The sequence below is a fragment of the Camelus dromedarius genome, chromosome 13, assembly GCF_036321535.1.
Source record: "Camelus dromedarius isolate mCamDro1 chromosome 13, mCamDro1.pat, whole genome shotgun sequence".
NCBI lineage: Eukaryota > Metazoa > Chordata > Mammalia > Artiodactyla > Camelidae > Camelus > Camelus dromedarius.
Genome location: NC_087448.1, coordinates 13,450,638 through 13,471,407, shown reverse-complemented (window position 1 = coordinate 13,471,407; position 20,770 = coordinate 13,450,638). Strand labels below are relative to the sequence as shown.

General features: G+C 36.1%; 1 protein-coding gene across 2 annotated transcripts in view; it reads left to right on the top strand.

Moving 5' to 3' along the window:
- The window catches only part of GPC6 (glypican 6), a 998,128-nt gene that overhangs the window by 657,810 nt on the left and 319,548 nt on the right, over positions 1 to 20,770 (top strand). For both annotated transcript variants that reach the window (XM_010980224.3, XM_064493031.1), the window contains exon 4: positions 12,853 to 13,018. In XM_010980224.3, the coding sequence (XP_010978526.2) occupies positions 12,853 to 13,018 (166 nt within the window). The remainder of the gene's footprint in view (positions 1 to 12,852; positions 13,019 to 20,770) is intronic.

The window sequence follows — 20,770 nt, the reverse complement described above, 5'->3', positions numbered from 1 at the left end:
GGAAACACACTGGTGTTTTGAGCCAGGGGAGTAGGGCTCCTCAGGAATTAGAATGACTAACATGAATCTCTATGTGTGCTAACGGCTATATTATTCATAAGCTAGATAACATCAAGTCTGCTGGCAGGAAGGCGTGTCGCTGTTCATGGAGAACTGTCAGTAGGTAGGTAGGTACATAGATAGATGATAAATGATAGATAATATCAACACAAGTTCCATATCCATGTGTTGTGCATCACAAATTACCAAAACACCACAATATGGTGTTTGTCTATATTCCTGTATGTATTGGACATATTTTAATATTATTCACCTCCCTCCATATGCCAGCTCCTTATTCTAGACGTTTAAAGCTGTACGTGTTCCTAAGAGAATGATGGATTTGGTTTTTACATTCTAGAAAATGCCACATCCTTGTACTTTAAAAGCAGATTGTGTGTGTTCCAAAGCAGATACATTAAAAATATGTTAGTTCCATCGTGCAGAGGCTAGAAATTCATAGCTTTTACCAAAGTGAATTCTCACGTCAGTGACTCGTATTTAAAGTCACCGCTGAAATGTTTCTTCTAAATGAAATAATATTTAAGCTATAATTTCTAACTGAGGAAGACAGCTATTCCCTGATGAGACACTCAGGGATCCTGTTTTACATTCTGTGTTCACATTTTGAAAATGTGCATTTGGGTAAAGTTCAGAATGTCAAGCAGACTGCCCAAATCGAAGGCAATGTCACAAAGACTTCAAAACGGTAGAGCAAGGTAACATTAAAATGATGTTGTGTTCTATTGGGTAAACACTTTAGACAGCCTTCTGAAATACGTATTTAACTAGTAGAAAGAGCTGTTTTATTCTATTGGGTGAAAAATACCTATTTGTGTGTGTGTGTGTGATTTATTTAAGTGCTATTTGGAGCTATTCCAAAGTGAATAAGGGCATACATTTACCAACTTCTCTGGCAGTTTTATTTATGTCTTAAGGAATGAAATTAAATATAGAAATTGGATCTAGGTAATATTGAATTTGTGACATAATCTGACAAGCACTAACAGGGCTGGGAAGAACTGATATAGACCTTAACTCCCCTTACTTCCCATGTCCTGGTTTTAAGTGTTCCACAGCGTTGGTGTTACCTTACACTTAACTCTGGAAATTCTGTAGTCATGGTTATTAGGTATGCAAATTACATCTATGTCTTTTCTCCCAGACCCAGCAAGTTCAGTCATCATTTCATGGCTTGCAAATGCCTCATAAGCCTCATGCTTTTCTGGGGAGGTTTCCTAGTTAATAAATAAATTACATTGTTAAAAATAGGCTGAATTGTTATCACAGTGATGCCATTAACATTTGTCATCCATGTAGGGAACATTTTTCCTTCGGACTCTGATTTGCAATTCGTAATTCTTTCCTGTCTTATTCTTGTTTGCTCTCAATGGTACAAGATGGACAGAAGATAGTCTTAGAGCATACACATTTTTTAAAATTTAAGTGTCGTCGGTTTACAATGTTGTGCTAATTTCTGGTGTACAGCATAGTGATTCAGTTATACATATAAATATATATATATATTCCTTTTCATATTATTTTTCCTTTTGGCTATTACAAGATATTGAATATAGTTCCTTTTACTGTACACAATCCAAAAATAGGCAGAAGACATAAACAAACATTTCTCCAATGAAGACATACAAATGGCCAATAGGCACATGAAAAAATGCTCAATATTGCTAATTATCAGTGAAATGTAAGTCAAAACTACAATGAGGGACCACTTCACATCAGTCAGAATGGCCATCACTAAAAAGTCCATAAACGATAAATGCTGGAGAGGATAGAAATGTAGATTGGTTGAACCCATTATGGAAAACATTATGGAGAGTCCTTAAATATCTGAAAATAGACTTACCCTATGATTCAGCAATCCCACTCCTGGTCATATATCCAGAGGGAACTCTAATTTGAAAAGATACATGCACCCCAATGTTCAGAGCAACACTATTTACAATACACATTTTAGTCAACATTCAAACTGAATTGGAAAGTATAAAAAGTTTTCTGTTTGTATGCATGAAAATTCATCTCTGCCAAGCCTCCATTAAGCAACAGTTAAAATAATAGATGACTTCTCAAGAGAAAGTATTAAAATATAATTCAGGTAGTGCACATCAAACTAATTTTAATATCATGTAATTCAAAGATAATATCATTTAACTCATTGTTATATATAACTACATGGCTAAATTAAGCCTCTGGTTAGTGATAAAGAATTGTGTCTCTAACCCTGTAATTCATTTAAAACTTACCAATATGGTAGTAGGAATTTACTTATTAAAGATACTTTTATCTCTGTTTTCAAACAGCTTTACTGAGATACAATTTACATACGATAAAGTTCACTCGTTTAAAGTGTAAATGTCAATGGTATTTAGTATATTTATGTACAGCATTGGGCAACCATTATTGTTTCTGTGATCTAATTTTAGAACATTTTCATCTCACAAAAAGAAAGCGTGTACCTGTTAGCAGTCACTCTCCATCCCCTACCCCTATTTCTCGCACCTCCTCACCCCAGGCCCTGACAACCACTAACCCATTTTCTGTCTCTATGGATTTGCCTATTTGAGGCATTTTCTCTATAAATGGAATCATTGAATACATGGGTTTCTATGACTGGCTTCTGTCATGAAAAACAATGTCACTTCAAACTTCATCCCCGATGCATCAGAATTTCATTTCTTTTAATTGATGAACAACATTTCATTCATCCATGTATGGATATACCATAACTAATTTATCCATGCATCAGTTGATGGATATCTGGATTTTTCCAGGTTTTGTCTATTATGACTGATGCTTCTATGAACATTTATGTGCAAGTTTTTGGGTGGTGTATATTTTCATTTCTCTTGAGTATGCACCAAGGAGTAGAATTGCTGGTTCATATGGCAGCTCTGTGTTTCCAAAATGGCTGTCATTGTACATTCCTATTAGCTAATTTAAAGATTACAGTTTCTCCACATCAACACTTGCTATTGTCTGTCTTTTTTATTATAGCCATGCCACAGGTGTAAGTGATATCTCATTTTGATTTGAATTCATTAGTTAGTGATTAATGATGTTGAACAGCTTTTCATGAGCTTGTTAACCATTAGTGTATCTTCTTTGAAGAAATGTCTATTCAAGTCCTTTGCCAAATTTTTAACTGGATTCTTTGTCTTTTTGTTATTGAACTGTAGGAGTTCTGCATATATTCTGAATACTAGACCCTTATCAGATATAGGATTTGCAAATATTTTCTTCCATTTGTAAGTTGTCTTTCCACTTTCTTGATGTCCTTTGATGCACAAAAGCATCATTTTAATCAATTCCAATTTATTTTTTCTTTTGGTGTCAAATCTAAGAATCCATTGCCAAATCCAAGGTCATGAAGATTTAACCTGTATGTTTTCCTCCAAGAGTTTTGTAGATTTTTGCTCATATTTCAGTCACATGATCCATTTTGAGAAATTTTTTTATGCGTGGTATGAGGTGAGGTCCAACCTCATTGTTTTGTATTAGGATCTCCAGTTTTCCCAATTTGCTGAAGAGACACTTCTTTCCCCATTGAATGATGATCTTCACCCACTTGTGAAAATCAATTGGCCATAAATGTGTGTGTTTATTTCTGGTCTTTCAACTCTATTTCACTGATCTATAGGTCTAGCCTCATGCCAGTACCATGGTGTTATTTTTATTATTATTATTACTGTGGTGGAATAAAACATAAGATCTACCCTCTTAAATTTTTTAATGTTCAATATGGTATTGTTAACTATACAGCAGCTCTCTAGGACTTTTCCACACTGCATGACTGAAACTCTATATCCATTGAACAGTAACTCTCCATTTCCCTTTCTCCATCAGCCCCCTACAATCTTTGTTCTGCTTTCTGCTTCAGTGAGTTTGACTATTATGGATACTTCATGTAAGTGGAAACACATAGTGTTTGTCCCTCCATGACTGGCTTATTTCACTTAACATGATGTTTTCAAGGATCATCCATGTTATTGGATGTTACAGGATTTCTTTCTGTTCTTAAGACTGAAGAATATTTCATTGTATGTATACACCAATTTTCTTCATCCACTCAGCCGTCAAAGAACATTTGGTTGTTTTCACCTCTTGGTTATTGTGAATGATGCTTCAACGAACATGGGAGCACAAATATCTCTTCCAGAACCTGTTTTCAATTCTTCTGAATACATAACCAAAAGTGGGATTGCTGGATGGTATTACAATGTTTTGATTACTTTAGTTTTGTAGTAAGTTGTGGTAAGTTTTGAAATCAGGAAGTGTGAGTGCTCCAAATATGCTCCTTTTGTTTTCAAGATTGTTTTGGCTATGTAAGTCCCTTGCAATTCCGTAAGAATCTGAGGATTGACTTTTCCATTTCTGCAAGGGAAAACTGTTGGAATTTTGATGAGGTTTACCATGAATCTGTAAATTACTCTGAGTAGTATTGCTACCTTAACAATGCTGTATTCCAATCCATGAACACAGGCTATCTTTCCATGAATTTTGGTCTTCTTTAATTTTTTTCCAGCAATGTTTTATAGTTTTCAGTGCACAATTTTATCACCTCCTTGGTTAAATTTATACCTAGTTATTTTATTCTTTTGATTACTGTTATAAATGTAATTTTCTTAATTTCCTTTTCAGGTTGTTCATTGTTTGTGTATAGAAACTCAGCAGATGCTTGTGTTGATCTTGTGTCCTATAACCTTGCTGAATTCATTTATTGGTTCTAGTAGCTTACTGTGAATTATTTGGGATTTCCTTTATATAGGATCATGTCATCTGTGAGTAAAGATAGTTATAATTCTTTATTTTCAATTGGATAACTTTTATTTCTTTGTCTTACCTGATAACTCTAGTTTGAATTTTCAGTACAGTATTGAACAGCAGGGCTGAACAACCAGGCCCCCTTGTCTTATTCCTGATAATAGAAATCTCACTCTTTCAACATTGAATATGATATTAGCTGTGGGTTTGTCATAAATTCTCTTTATCACATTTAGGAAGTTTCCTTCCATTCCTAGTTTCCTGTAAGTATTTATCATGAAAGAATGATGAATTTTGACAAAAGCCTTTTCTGCATCCATTGAGATGATTGTGTGTATTTTTTCCTATATTCCATGAATATGGTATATTATACTGATTGATTTTTCTTATGGTGAATCTCCCTTGCATTCTTGGCATAAATTTCACTTGGTCGTGGTTTATAAGCTTTTTAATGTGCTGTTGGATTCAGTTGCTTATATTTTGTTAAGGGCTTTTTAATCTACTTTTATAAGGGTTATTTGTCTATAGTTTTCTTTCCTTATTATGTCTTTATCTGGCTTTGGTATCAGGTAATACTAGTCTCTTAGAATGAGTTAGGAAATATCCCCTCACCCTCTATTTTGGGGAAGAATTTAAGAAGATTTTTGCTAATTCTTCTTTAAATGTTAGAATTCACCAGTGAAGCCATCTGATTCAGAGTTTTTCTTTATTGAGAGTCTTTTCGTTACCAATTCAATCCCTTTACTTTTATAGGTCTATTCAAATTTCCTATTTTTTCATGAATCAGGCTTTGTAGGTTGTGTGTTTCTAGGAATTTTTCCATTTCATCAAGGTTATCTAATTTGTTGGTGTATGAATTAGTTCCCTAGGGTTACCATATTACCACAAATTGAGTGATTTAAAACAACAGAAACATATTCTCTTACAGTTCAGTAGGCTAGAAATCTGAGATCAAGATGTCAGAAGAATTGATTCTTTCTAGAGGTTCAGAGGGAGAGACCATGCCAAGCCTCTCTCTCAACTTCTGGGAGAAGAAGGATCTCAAATCAATAACATAACTTTATACCTTAAGGAACTAGAAAAAGAAGAGTAAACTAAACGCACAGTTTTATTTGTCTCCACTCTAATCTTTGCTATTTCCTTCCTTCTGCTAACTTTGGTTTTAGGTTTCTCTTCTTCTTCTGGTTTCTTAAAATATAACATTAGGTTATTGACTTGAGACATTCTCTTTTAACGTAAGCATTTGTATCCATAATTTTTTGCATGTTGTATTTTTATTTCTTATTTATCTAATTATTTCCTAATTTCCGTGGTGATTTCTTCATTAACTTCTTGGTTGTATAAGAGTGTGTGGTTTAATTTTCACATATTTGTGAATTTTCCAGTTTTCTTTCTGATGTTGACTTCCAGCTTTATTCCATTGTGGTCAGAGGAGATACTTTGTATGATGGCAATCTTTTTAAATTCCTTGAGACTTGAGATTTAGCAATGCCTTTTTACTGAAATTTATTATTAGGTACTGTCTCAGTTGCGGCAAGGTTTTGTTTTTTTGTTTTTTGTTTTTTTTTAATTAGATTCCAGAGTTCCAGGAAAGTTGTTTTTTCTTTTTTGCTAATTTAATCGTTCCTTCAGTGGAAGAACTGATTCTTGGAGCTCCCTACTCCAGCATTTCTGTGATGCCCCCCATCTCCTATGCTTATTTTAGAGACATCTGTTACATGGTTTTGTTCAGAAGCCATCCCTGTCAAACCCTGCTTTCCAATTTTGAGCCAAATGTCCTTGTTTGGGTTCCCTTTCCACTGCACTTCCCCAAAACAAATAATTTTTTCCCTGAAATGAGCTGAATGTGTTCTGGGCATCCCAACACTGGTACAAGTTCTCTGTATTCATCACCCTAAATGTTGGATTAATGAAGTGGCATGAGGGAACAAAGAAGAAACAAACTTGAGTTCTCATGAACTTACTACAAAGCCAAGGCAGAGGTTGCTGACTGTTAAAGAATTATAATTAAAATTACTTAACATGAAAGCCACTTTGAATGCAATTTAATCATTCTCAAGGGCTTCAGAAGACACTCTGGACTCTCGCAATACATTAAGATGATGAGTAGAAGCATGTCATCATTTAATACGACTGCAGATTAGAAACTGTGGAGAAGGGCATCAAATGTTGCTCAAAAACACATTTTGAATTTGTTCTAGTTATACAGTTCACTTACATTAACTTGTTTGTCTTTGGGAGCAGAAGACAGATATGTTTATTTGGTTATTTCGGCTCCATGATTTCTATAGAAACAAGCACTTATATGTATATGTTCATTATGTTTAAGTGAAGATATATAACTTTCAAATGTTTTCCTGCTTTTAAAAAAAATACTTTAAAAGACAATCTCATTTTACATTGGCTACTATTAGGAATTGCTAACGTGAGCACCAGTGCATGAATGTTGGTCCAGATACAGAAATCTTAAGTATATTAAAGACCTGAAATGAATTGCTATTATATGGCTAAGGATATACTATGCCTCAAATTGCATCTAGAAAACAGAAGAATTACTTGCTGAAACATCCTGACACACATGGCTAGGCAGGTGGGTAAGTCTTAGTCCTATCTCCTAGTACCGCTTCATTAAGGACTCTTTTTGTACTTCTTGCTGTGTTTCAATGTATCTTGCTTTAACCTTTTAGAAAAGAAGCACAAGTAACAACAAAAACCACAAAGTTACAAACTAAGACCTCAATTATTTTTATGTTATTTATTTTTCAGTTATTTTACAAAGAACTTTTGTTATAAATTGTATTGTTACTCCCCAAATTACATTCCTCAAAACTGCTCAAGTATAAATCATTCATCATACACAAAGAGCATCAAAAGAAGTTAACAGAAGGGCTTAACCCAAAATGCAAGGATTTCATATTGAAATCGTACTTGGCTGACTCACAAACATGTTTCTGTCTTTCCAGGAGTAAAATAATGGGGTAGGAACTATTGACTATTTTATTCCCCCCCACCACCAATATTGTAAATTCTTGATGAAGGATTACTAATGGTGCTGGACAACAGGTAGCACTTAGGTGAAAACACAAGCAAGTACAAGAAAGAATATTGTCACCGACAACATTTTTTTTTCACTTAAAAAACATTGTTTTATTTGTGCCAAGTGTGTACCACTTTTTTTTTCTTTTTTAATTGTTTCTTTTCTTTTCTTTTCTTTTTTTGCTTTTTTTGTGGGGGGGGGGAGGTAATAAGGTTCATTTATTTATTCTTAATGGAGGTACTGGGGATTGAACCCAGGACCTTGTGTATGCTAGGCATGCCCTCTACCACCCTCCTTCCCTGTACCACTTTTATAAACATCTAAATTTACTCTTTTACCTAAGTTTGTTTTCCAGTCTACTTTGCATATCTAGGAAGCCACAGCTACATTTTTCAAAAATAGTCAAAAATCCACATTGTCAACTAAAAAAAAAAAAAAACTCAACATTTGATTTCTTAAGGTGGATTATATTTTTATTGTTGCTAAAGGAACACAGTTTTCTTCATTAGGATTTTTTTTTATAATAGTTCATAAAATTTAAGAATTTGTGGCACTATATGTTTGAGATATTATTCTATTCTAAATTTTAAATGTGAGTTTTTAGAACTTCTTTATTTTGGTTTTGCCAAAAATACAGGTTTCTCTATTATTTTGGAATTGCTCTTTTTTTAAAAAAAATATTGCACACTTTCTAGAGACCAGCTGGTGAATGATTGTGTATGTGATGCTTATTAGAGCCTACTGAGGTTAGAATCCTAGTATGGATATTATTGTTTTGCATTCTTTTTTATTGGAGTATAGTCAGTTTACAACATTGTGTCAACGTCTGGTGTATGGATCTTATTCAGTGGTAACTTACCATAAGTTTTAAAGTGGATAATATACTTACTATAATGACTAAAATAAAAAATAATAATAAAACCTAATGCTGGCATGGATGTGAGGAAAACTGGATCTCTCACATAATGCTATTGGAAATGTAAAATGCTACACCACTCTGGAAAATAGTTTGACAATTTCTTACAAAACTAAACACACACTAACCATTTGACCCGTCAGCTGCCCTCTTGGGCACTTATTTATCCCAGAGAAATGAAAACTTAAGTTCATGCAAAAAACTGCACATGAATGCTCATAGAGGTTTTATTCCTAATAGCTAAGTACTGTAAACAACCCCAATACCCTTCAGTGAGTGAAGAGTTCAACAAAGCTAGTACATCCAAAAAAAGGAATATGACTCAGCAATAAAAAGGAACGAATACATGCAACAACAACTTGGATGGATCTCAAGGTCATTATGCTCAGTTAAAAAAGAAGTGATACTCAAAATGTTACATACTAAATGATTCCACTTGAATAACATTCTTGAAATGATAAAATTATGGAGGTGAGAAATAGATCAGTGGTTGCCCTGTGACAGGGATAAGGGGTCAGGTGGATGTAGCAGAAGAGAGTTCTTTTGCAATGATGGAAAAGTTCTGTACGTCTATTCCAGCATGGTTGCACAAATCTATACGTAGGATTAAATTGCAGAGAAGTGTACACATGCATGCACACACGCATAAATGAATGCAGGTTGGAAAAAACCATCAAAACTGAATAAGGTCTAGAAGCTAATGAGCAGTAGTATATGAACATCAGTTTCCCCTTTTGCTATTGTTCTGCAGCTGTATGAGATGTTGCCACTGAGGACAGCAAGTGAAGGGTACCCAGGACTCTACCGATTTTGCAACTTCTTATAAGTCTTCTATTGACTTCAAAAATAGATTTTTTAAGAGTAGCTGTTGCACACTTATAAAACACTATTATACATTTTAAAACAGAAATATCCTCTACACAATTGGCATTTAAAAGGACCTTCTTTTCAGAGGCTTACTTCTTAAAGTCTTCTATTTGAAGCAATGGTTTTTTAAAAAGTTTAATTCAAGCAGGAAGTGATGTCAATTTAAAAAAAAACATGGTCTGTGAACATAAAAGCTTCAACTTTGATCCTCCACTCTATTCTCTTCTTCTTCAAATGCCCTTTATTTGACCAGGTAGGATGTCATTTCCAAAAGGACTGAGAGAGCCATGTTTAACTTGAACAACATTGTTCTTTTAGGTTATTAAGGATGTTCAATTTTCTCTGTTGGTTGCTGCCCTGAGTTGGAGACTCTTCTGAAATGTCAGACTGAGAAAATTGTACTGGGTCCAGCACACACACACCCCTACACACGCATACAGAGCAAAGCTTTGGAATTAATGTGATCAATAACCTTTGAAAGCAAAGTTAAAAAGCAACAATTGAATACTAAGATGTATAAAACTGCCTGGTTTTTTTTTTTCTTTTTCTTTGTATATCAATGTGGCCAAGGACTTCAGAAACAGAATGGAGAGTTCAATTAAAAAAGAACTTACTGAGTACTTTAATCATAATCGTAATACCTTATAATGATGTGCACGTTATGCAGAGTGGTACAGGTTATAATGATGAAAGAGAGCCCACACTGTCCAAGAGATCGTTCATTTGCACCCTAATATTGACAAATGCCCTGGCTTTATACTGGCACACTGACTGAGAGGAAGCATCACGTGACACCAGTAGCAAGAAAACCAAAAATTCAACAGAGTCAAAGGAAGAAATAGCTTAGCCAGCTCAGGTGAAAATAGGGTAGGTCTGTAGAAGGGCAGCAGGGTCAGCAGAGAAACTGCAAAGCTATGAAAATCAAAATCCAGTGGGTATCGGTTTGTAGAGCTGCAACCATGTCAAATAAGGAAAATGTATGAGAATTTGGAATTCCACATACAGAATCCTTCACTCTATTTTCTGTGAAGTTAGTGGGATACATGTGGATACAAGAAAACTTTTATACAATTCTGCTCAATTGTGGATAAAATTTGGCATTTTCAACAAAACAGCCTATCTGGAGAAGATGATATGGTGGCGCTGACACGTGCTCAAAGAAAAATTACCAGACTCCTCACTTTTGTTCTCATTTTTTGTTTTTGTTCTGTTGTTGGAAAGTAAGTTTTAGAATTAATGGATTCTAAACCATTCTCTAACTGTCACTATGAAGAAAGGCCTGTTATATTTTACTTCACTTATTTGATTTGGGCTACTAATGCGCTAACTTTCTGTTGTTGGTCAGGCCAATTCTCTTTTATTAAAGCCAGCATAAAACACCAGGAAAAGTTAAAATCAAAAAGTTAATACTTTACTTTGAAATGCACTAAAAATAAGGTGGATTAATGGATGGATGAGAAGGATAGATGTGTGAAAAAGTAGTGTAAGAAAATATTAAATATAGACCCTAGGAGTGGGGGTATGGGTGTTCAGTTTGAAAACCGTTCACTTTTTCTGTATGAAAATTTTCATATAATTTTGGAAAGAAAATGAAAAAAAAATCAAAATGAAAACCAGAGATTTTGGTGCCTAGATTAGATAAGATAGACAGACAAATAGCTTGATAGCTCATTTCCTGAAATAATATATTTGGGAATTTGTCAGTGTTCTTGACCTGAAACAAATAGACTGCAGAATATTTCCCCCGCAAAGACAGATTTATTCAAGATCAATAGAGAACAGCAATTCAGCAAAGGAAGGAACACCTTTTTAGAGGCAAAAAGAAAGTTGAGAGGGCTGTGGTAAACAAAGAGTCCACGGCTTTTCATCGGCTGAGTCCTTGCCAAGAAAGACTTCTTCCCCTTGCTGGTCTCCCAACTCTTTTAAATTGAGATTTCTCTTTATTAATGTTTTATAGCATAGAGCTAAGAAAATGTTACAGAAACCAAAGCTTTGCATTAGAAACCTCGAATGTGGTGTCTAGGTAGAGGATAAAATGACAAAGATTAGCTATGGTAGTAAGTATCCATTTATATGGAAATACCTTTTATTGCCCCACTTTTACATTGGTGTCATGCTTTGTCAGTATCTGAATGATCTGGACATGGAAATGTTGCCTGTGGGCCCAGGTCTGTCTGGTAAGACTGTAACTCTCCAAGAGATCCAAATGCTACAGGTTAAGCTTGTCTTCAGATCTAGAACACAAGAACAGAACAGAGACATGTAGGTACTTGACTAAAGCATCAATATTAAATCAATATTAAATTAAATTAAGCAATTTTTCATAACAACCAAAAAAATAACGGTACTAAAATTTATGTCTTGTTGTGAAAAATTGCTTTCTGTATATTTTTCTGGTTTTGGTCCATACCGTTTAAAAATATTCTTTCCTCTTAAAGTCAAACTAGGATTTTCAATGAATCTAAAAAGGACATTATTGGTTTCGAATTGACTAACTTGGGAGTGTCTCTGCTTATCTGATTCAAGGCAATGGTGCTTCATTATTGGTTGATTGGTAGCTCTTTTGAATTACTGCAAGGATTTCTCCTCACAATCAACCCAGGGTCCATTTTCCAAAGTTCCCAGAACCGCAAAGCTTCAGATGCCTGAAGAGGATGCCTTGGCTGTTCCACTGCTTCTAAGCGGGCCCGGATCTCAGAAATCCCAGACAAGCTGATACCGATCCTTTTTAAAAAGTTATGTACCAAGGAAGTGCATCTGCCAAACTCCTTTAGAAACAGGGTCAAATGACCAGTTGGAAAATTTTCTAAAGGTGTGACATTAAACTTTAATAACACCTTCATTTTTACGGGGCTTTTAACTTGGGGAATCGCTTTCACATACGCCATCTCAGTGCATGTCCCATTGTGAAACGTCTGGGTTTCAGGGCTGAATCGCAATGAGATAAATATCAAAATATTGACAGGGACATTTCAAGAAAAATGATCACGACTATGCGAAACAGAAGTATTGGACAGGAACTGAGTGGCGTCAAGATCAAGTATTACAAAGGGTTAAGATGCAGGTGGTTCGTTTAGCCCCCGGCTCTACCGCTGGAGGTTTATCAGAGCTATTTCACTTTTTTTTTAAGGAGAAAATGAGTCACTTCTTTCTTTGGCCCCTTCCATCCTTCTTATGTCTAAGTTTCCTTTTTGTCCCCCCCATCAATCTCCAGGTCAGCCCCACCCCAGGGTGCATCCGTGCCCTCATGAAGATGCTGTACTGCCCGTACTGTCGAGGACTTCCCACCGTGAGACCCTGCAACAACTACTGCCTCAACGTCATGAAGGGCTGCCTGGCGAATCAGGCTGATCTGGACACGGAGTGGAACCTCTTTATAGGTAAGGAGCGTTTCAGCGGAGCCACGGACCGGGACGCCGGAACGGTCAGTGTTCGCGGTACCTGATGGGCGGGTCCAAAGTTGCGATGACTTGTAGACACGAAGAGAATGCGAAAACGCACACAAAACAGTGTGCAGTAAATTATAAATATTCCATTGCATTGGCATCACTTTTGAATAATAAAGATTATTTATACTTTTTGGTAGAAACTGCCATAATTCATGCCACAGTTAAATTGTCTTTGGTCAGCTTGCAGTATATGGACGAACGTGGGCATATGGATTTTGTTAAATAGAGCAGGACATGATGATTAAAAATGAGAACATAAGCTTTTTAACTTGTAAGAGCAACAGTGACATCTTAGTTGGCTTCTTTTTCTCAGTGCTGGTGGCTGTTTTAATATAAAACAAATCTTTACGCTTTTAATCAGTTGGGTTTCCTACCTGCCATTTTGATGTGAAATTGAATGCCTGGAAAATCATTTGATTTAAAAACTAAAATTAAAAACCCAGCATACGTTGGGGATGTACTTGGTGTTGTACCATCTGTTGGAAGGGACCCTGGTGGTTAGTCCTACGTTAATATATTTGATGCCCCTTGCTCCCATATCTCATCTTTTTATTAGTCCTAGAGACCGCTAAGAAAATTCTTCCAATGTTCTTCAGGTTTTGCTATGGCATTGAGAATTGACCACCCACATAGACCGATGGAGCAAAATATATTCTTGCTAATACTTGTCTGGATGTGAAGTGTTAGTGCATGAATTAGTCAAATGTGCCAAGTTCGTTTTCCACACAGATACATCCAAGATGACAGTGAAACAGCATTCATGAATGCAGCAGCAAAGATCAGTCCGCAAATCAGTAATTCAACAAAAATTATATATAATAGCCCTCTCTCTGGTTTGCACCTGCAACCCATCACTCTTGGGCTTTGCAGCATCTTTTCATCAAACCCTTCACTCCTGTAGCTGTCAATTGCATGTGCCATCTCTGCCTGCTGCATTAATGTCCTAGTTTATACACTTTATAGGTTGTTTCTTATTATGTGCCCATCTGAAATGTTAATAGTGGCACGCAATCAACCATCAGTAAAAACAAGGATCGAATTGGTGACAAATTCCCACGAATGACAATGCCACAAATTAATTGAAAGTGATTTGTAACCATTTAGGATTCAGTTGGTGTCTGCATCATGTCAAAAGAAAGGTACTTCACTGATAAAATGAAATGTTTTAAGTGTTCAAGTAAAAGCCCCAGTGGTATTCATGCACTTCTGAAGGTCTGTAGTTTTTTGTTTTTTTGTTTTTTTTCTTCTTCTTCTTTTTTGGTATTTTAATCCTAGAAGTAAAACAAAATCAAGAGTTCTACTCGTGACGCATTTTCATAGTCCTTAGGAACTTTAATTCTGTGCCCTGCGCAGAGACCCTGCTCAAAAGATACTTATTAATTGACTACCATATACCATAAGAAAAAGGAAGAACTCTCCTTTTTACGTAGAGGTATTTTTTGGGTTTTTTTTTGGAAACGTTGCTGGTAGCTTTGAAGAAGATGCTGTGAGCCCCACTGTAGAGTCCTTGAAAGCCCTGACCCGCCTATGCCGGGGGCTTTCCGCCGCTTCCTTGGAGCGTGTGAGATTCCCCAGCACAAAGCACAGCCCGGCTTCACCCTGTACCCCACCTGCTGCATCCACACCATCCACACCCCTGAGCTCACGGGAGCAGAAGGATCCGATCGCGAGAGTAGCTTTTAGCCTGTTCTCCCTCTGAAACTGAGCAGTAGGAGAAAGATGTAATTTGAGGCACTGACAGTCTCTTTTGGGCACTTACCCAGGTGTTGGCTGTACCTTCATACACAGTGTATTCCAGCCTGGCTGTTGAATGTTGCCTGAATGCAGACGGATTTGCTTGAAAAATGTTTACATAAATTAAAATTTCCTAGAGGGAAAGGATTTGTGGGCAGAACGCGTTGTTTCAGTGACACTCTGTGGTTCTTTTGACTGTTTGGCATTGATACCAGCATTCCACTGATAAGAACTGTTCTCTTGGACAAGGGGCCGTGCTGCAGTCTACACCTCGCTTGTGAGCATAGACGTTAAAGCTGAAGTCACAGTATACAGCTATGATAAATCTTGCTTCTACTTTAGACCTTAGGGTGTGTGGGACAGCCTCCTCCAAACAGCTGGTACGTTCTCTAACTTTATAGATATGAGAACCAGAGAGAGGAAAAAAATACAATGGTTTGTGGATATGGGGGGGCAAATGTTGGTGAGACTAAAAGCAGGGATTCTGTATTGTTCTGTAGTATTTTTTATTACCAAAATATTACAGGATGCTTATTACCACACGTGTAAGGTGAAATGATCTCGATAGTTCCATTTAAAAGTGAGAGCTTAACATGTTTTTTCCCATCATTGGAGCTTAAGTTTTTAGGTTATCCCAGTTAGTAAGACACTTATAATCATAAGATACTAACTCAACTCATTATATCGAGTAAGCTAGACACATACATTGTTTTGCCCTTGGGGAATTTAATGCAGTAAAATTAATTATAATTAACTGTGAGAAAATGTTATGAAAATAGAAGCACAGGATGCTAAGTGTCTACTCAGCAGGAAGACTTAACCTCATCTGGGGGGTCAGGGAAGCCCTACCTTGATAAATATCAAATAAAAATAGTAAATAAGACCATACTGAATTATCACTGTCAAACATAATTGACATTGAGCAGCCATAATATATATAATTGTTACAATACAGACCCCGAATATTAGCAAGTCCCCATGACAACTTCAGGAGGTCTAGCAGGATCTGTCAGGGGCACTTAAATGCTTACTTGTTTTATGTCTGACATGTGTTATGATCAAATCTCACCACCACCGCTGCCACGGACTTGAACTGCTAAAATCTGGAAAACGTGTGTTCATTTTTGTCCAGAAAAGGTTGCGTTCCCTGATCTACACAGATGCCCTCCCAGTGTGGGAGAGCCGGATGAGCAGCTGGTACTTTTAATTTAGGCCTTAGGCCCTCATAGATCAGACAAACCAGGGGTATCCAACTTTCTGAGCTTTCTGCCTCCTCTCAAAGCAACCAATTATTGAGTCTCGAGACAGAAAATTGGCATGAGAGCATCAAACACAAAACCAAGGTGGGTTCTACGTCTGGGCCAGGCCAAGAGACAAAGCAGTGGGCACTGTTCATTCAATCTCTCCTTTATTCATTAACCCAACATGTGTTTACTGGGTGCCTAGTATGGACCTTGCTCTGGTCTAAGCATAAGAGGAGGACAGATAAGGCCCTGCCTGCTGAGAATGGGGCTCAATATATGTTCTTTGAGTGGAATAAACAGAAACAGCTAGACAGAGAAATGGAAGGGAAAGCAATAAGAAGCTGTTCTGTTTTACTTTGTAAGTCTACTCTTTTAATGGAAGTATGATGAATTCAGTAATTTAAAAAGCACGTCTCCCTGTTGTTAATGGACTCTGTGAGTGCAGGGATGGCAGAGACAAATCAGATAATGAACCTGGTTCTTTCCGTGTGACAGCTGCTATCAAGTGGTAAATTAAAGCCAGCTGCCAGGAAGCTGTGTTAGGTCAGTCAGAGGACTAGTGTCATGTAATAAATGGCCATTAGGGTGCCCAGATGACTTTCTTGGGACCTGCAAGAACTGTTTAATCCTCAAGGTATTTAGTGTATTCACAACTTTCTATCTGAAAGAAATGTTGCTAGATAAACATGTGTTGTTTCTTGTAGATAAACTTGGGTTCTCTTTTTATGAAATGTTCAGGACTATAGACCTTGCATTTCAGAAGGATGGAAGTAAACACAAGGAAATATTTCAAGCATCTGTCTAAGATACTTCTCTTTCAAAAACTTTCTTAAGCATGAAATCCTATAATATAAATCTGATACTTTTTTTAGTGATAAAGAATTCCATCATCCATGTGACAGATCCTGAAATACCATGTTTCAAAAACCTCTAGACCCTAAAAAATAGAATAGAAATTTATTTCGAGAACTGTAGTTAGCAGCAAGCTTTTAAGGCTTCTTCATGTCTGCTTTGTATGAGAAAAGAGCCTATTCAATAATACAGGCCAGAAACACAACTCTTAAATTGAGGAACAAAAGCCAAAGCAATTATTTTAGAATCTGATCTCACTGTTGCTACAGAACTTGCTTTTGCCCTTGTGCGTTCCTAAAAGCACCAAAAAAGATATTTAAAAAAAAAAAGACCCAGAAGCACTTTATTTTCTATCAGTTGAAATCTAACCCCTCCCAAACCCCTGCCTTCCTCTTATAGTCATTGATTCAATATCTCTCATTTCTTGTGGACATTTATCATATGCTGTGTTCTCTCTGTAATGCTGGCAGAATGCATAAGCAATGCTAACTCCTCCCTGAGAAAAAAATTAGAAGGAAAGAAAGAAAAGGTTGGCTGGTACCCAGTTGCCTTTCATGAGCAGCATTTGTTATCAATTTCCTACATTTATAAAATGACTTACTTCTGAACTCTGCATATGTGAAGGTATTTTTATGTGGCACAACAAGGTTAATGCCTTAAAGGTGGTGTAATGTATGAGGCGATTCAGCAAACACGAGGCAGGCATTTCCTAACCTTGGAACATTTACCAGCGATCATCTTGAGACAACAGCTCAAGGGACTCATGGGATTGCAGTTTCCATCCTGAATCAAGTAGATTTTCCTATGGATCAAAGCAAGCAAAGCACACCAAGCCTAAAATGACTTGGTATAAAGAGACAAGTAGTCCTGAGCTACGTGTGTGCGTTGCTTCGACCCCCAGTGCCAACTCATTCGTCCATCTCTGCCAGTTCCCACATGCTCAACTTCTGTACAATTTATAGTTGTAATTATTCCATTTCCTAGTTACTGACGGACTGCAAATATGATATTCTAAACTAGATTTTCTAGTTGAAATTCATGGTGTGATGTGATATGACACCAACCAATGGTCTGTAACGAGGCATACCTATTTTTGCAAGTATAACATTCTTTTGGATACAAGATGTTCCATTTATAATAGGAAGTTCACTGAAATATCTCTTCTGCCTTATCATGCTCTCCAGTTTCTATGAGAACCAGCAACAGAAGGATTTCGTTTACCGGGAGAAAGCAGAGCACATCCAAATGATTCAAAGTGGCTAGAGAACTGCTTTTGTACTTGGGGCTTTACATTGTGCTTCTAATTTACACCTCAGTTGCACTGTTTCCTATAGATAAATGGTTTAATTTGATAATTATATCAAAAGGTATTTGTTTTTAATCGTCGACATCTGATTTTAGTAACGTGGTAGTTTTCACTGTCATGTTTTCAAGTTCAAGCTATAACACAAGATGTTTGCTTTTGGCATGCCAAGAGGAAATCCTTGATGATTCTATAGAATGGAATTAAATAGATTCCAAGTTGCATGGATCCCAGAAACTCAGGCAAAAATCAAACACTAACATTAACCCAATGACATTCTGAGCAATTCCAGTTTCAGGAGATAAGAGGAAGGTAGAAGAAAGTGTTGTGTTATAGAAACTAGAAAATAAGAAATATAAATAGTAGATTGTTAAAAAAAACATTGAAACATGTGACTATTTATAAATAACAAACTTATAACAAATTCCAGGGCCGTCCTGACCAAAAAGTCCTTCATGTGGGAACTGATTGAATAGACTAAAGGGAGGGGAGTGACCTCCTGAAATATTGAGATCATTCTCAAAGTCCTGATTAGCAGCGAAAATGAAAATCTTTATTTTAACCCAAATAATAAATCCTTGTATGATGTTACCACACTTTTTAAAAATGTCTTAATAATAGTAGTGTTAATAAGGGTACTTAGACTTTTCCCCCACAAACATAACATTTACATTAACATATATAATTAAACTTTTGTATAGGTATATAGAGATACATCTTCCAATTGCTCTAAAATTTCCTTTAATTCATGATTATCTCAAGAGTAGAACTGCTGATCATGTGTTAATGTTTCAGCCACTTTTGAAATATTTTAATTTTCCTCAGGCTTGTTTCTTTAACAATTATAAAAGAGTCTTTTAGAATCTTATTCTTTTCATCTTTTTTTTCTTTGTGGATTGTTTACTACAAATAATACTCCAAGGAACCAGGGGTGGAGGCCAGACTAGAAGAGACGGCCCTGTGAATTATTCTGATGGTTAAAATCATGTTTTCATTGGTTGCTCTAAAGGGGAAATGGCTGTAAATGTCCTTGGGAGTAATTTAAACTTTTGAGAACCTTCATGGTATATGAAAACTGTCAACATGTAACTCACTTAAAAATATTGTGTCTACAGATATTTGGTAAGATAGCCAGAAGAGAGTTTAAATTAAAATAGAGCATGAAATATGCCTTGTCCTTCAAATAACAGCTTATATATAAATCCCACATAAAAAAAGTTATGTCTCATTGATTTTTTTCTTTGCATGGATTTAAATAATTTGCTACAGTAAGAATTTCCTTTATTACAACCTCTAAAGAAGTGAAAATTAGAAAGAGAAATGAAAAATAAGTCACTGAATACAGGACATTACCCCAGGAAGAGCTGTACATCTAAGCATTAGATTTTTATTCTTTAAAGTGCTGGAATCTTCTGGAAAGATAATACTGACAATTAAATGTCAAAAAAAAAAATGGTCAGTACTCACCACTAAAATCTCAATGCTTAGGAAATTAACTGATTTAACGAGAGGCCTAAAAAGAATACTGGATGGAATGAATAAGCCAGTAGATGTGAGAGAGATTTGGAAGTGGGAACAATCATCTTTGATTGCCAGAGCTGATGTGATTTTGAGGTTGACTGAATCAGGAAGTGACTCCTGTCCTATCTCAGCCCTACGTCTGTCTCTCTGGTAGTTTCCTAACAGCCTGAAGAAAGTCAGATTTCTCAGAGGAAGCAGAAGCACTCTCCTGCAAGAGAGTTGACTGACTTCAAGAGGGAGCGTATTCTCAGAATCTATAGCAGTCAGCTGGTCAGGGCTGTTTGGAGCCCTTGATCTTATCACTTATCCGGATGTCCCCTGGTTTTCTAAATTCAGTGTCCTAAATTACTGTTAGACTAGTTCTTTATCTTTAAAGTAGCTTAGCATTCCAAGTTCCTCTGTGTTAACATAGTCATAGAAATGTATTCTCGTAGTCCAAAGTCTGTGTATATCATCCAGCTCAATGGGAGAACCGAAATCATCAATAGTCCTAAGTGTTAGGCAGGAATAATTCTACAAATACCAATACATGGTGTGCTTTTAAGGTGTGGATCATGAATAGGACTTGATTTCCAGTCAAAGTGAAATATATATATATCCCTTCATTCAATAGCCTCATAGTATTTGCTGTTGAATCACTGTGTCTAAGTATAAAATAAGTGACAAATTCTTGGTGACCCAATTTAATATACGCCTAATACCATTCTTTATCGGTTGAAGATCCAAATATATACTTCCCAAGGTTGTCCATGAGATAATGAATATTTAAGTGTATCTTGTTACTCACTTACATAATATCCAAATTCTAAAACTATGAGAGAGCTATAAGAAACTTTATTCCCCCTTTTTTATGGTTTTGGATTCACTTTGGAGACCATTACATACACAGTAATAATAATTTACATTTACTGGACATTTACTTTATATCAGGCAATGCTGTAATCATTTTATACTTTTAATCCCTACAACAATCCTATTAAGTAGCCAATATTATGATTCCCATTGTACAGATAAGTGACTTATCCAAGG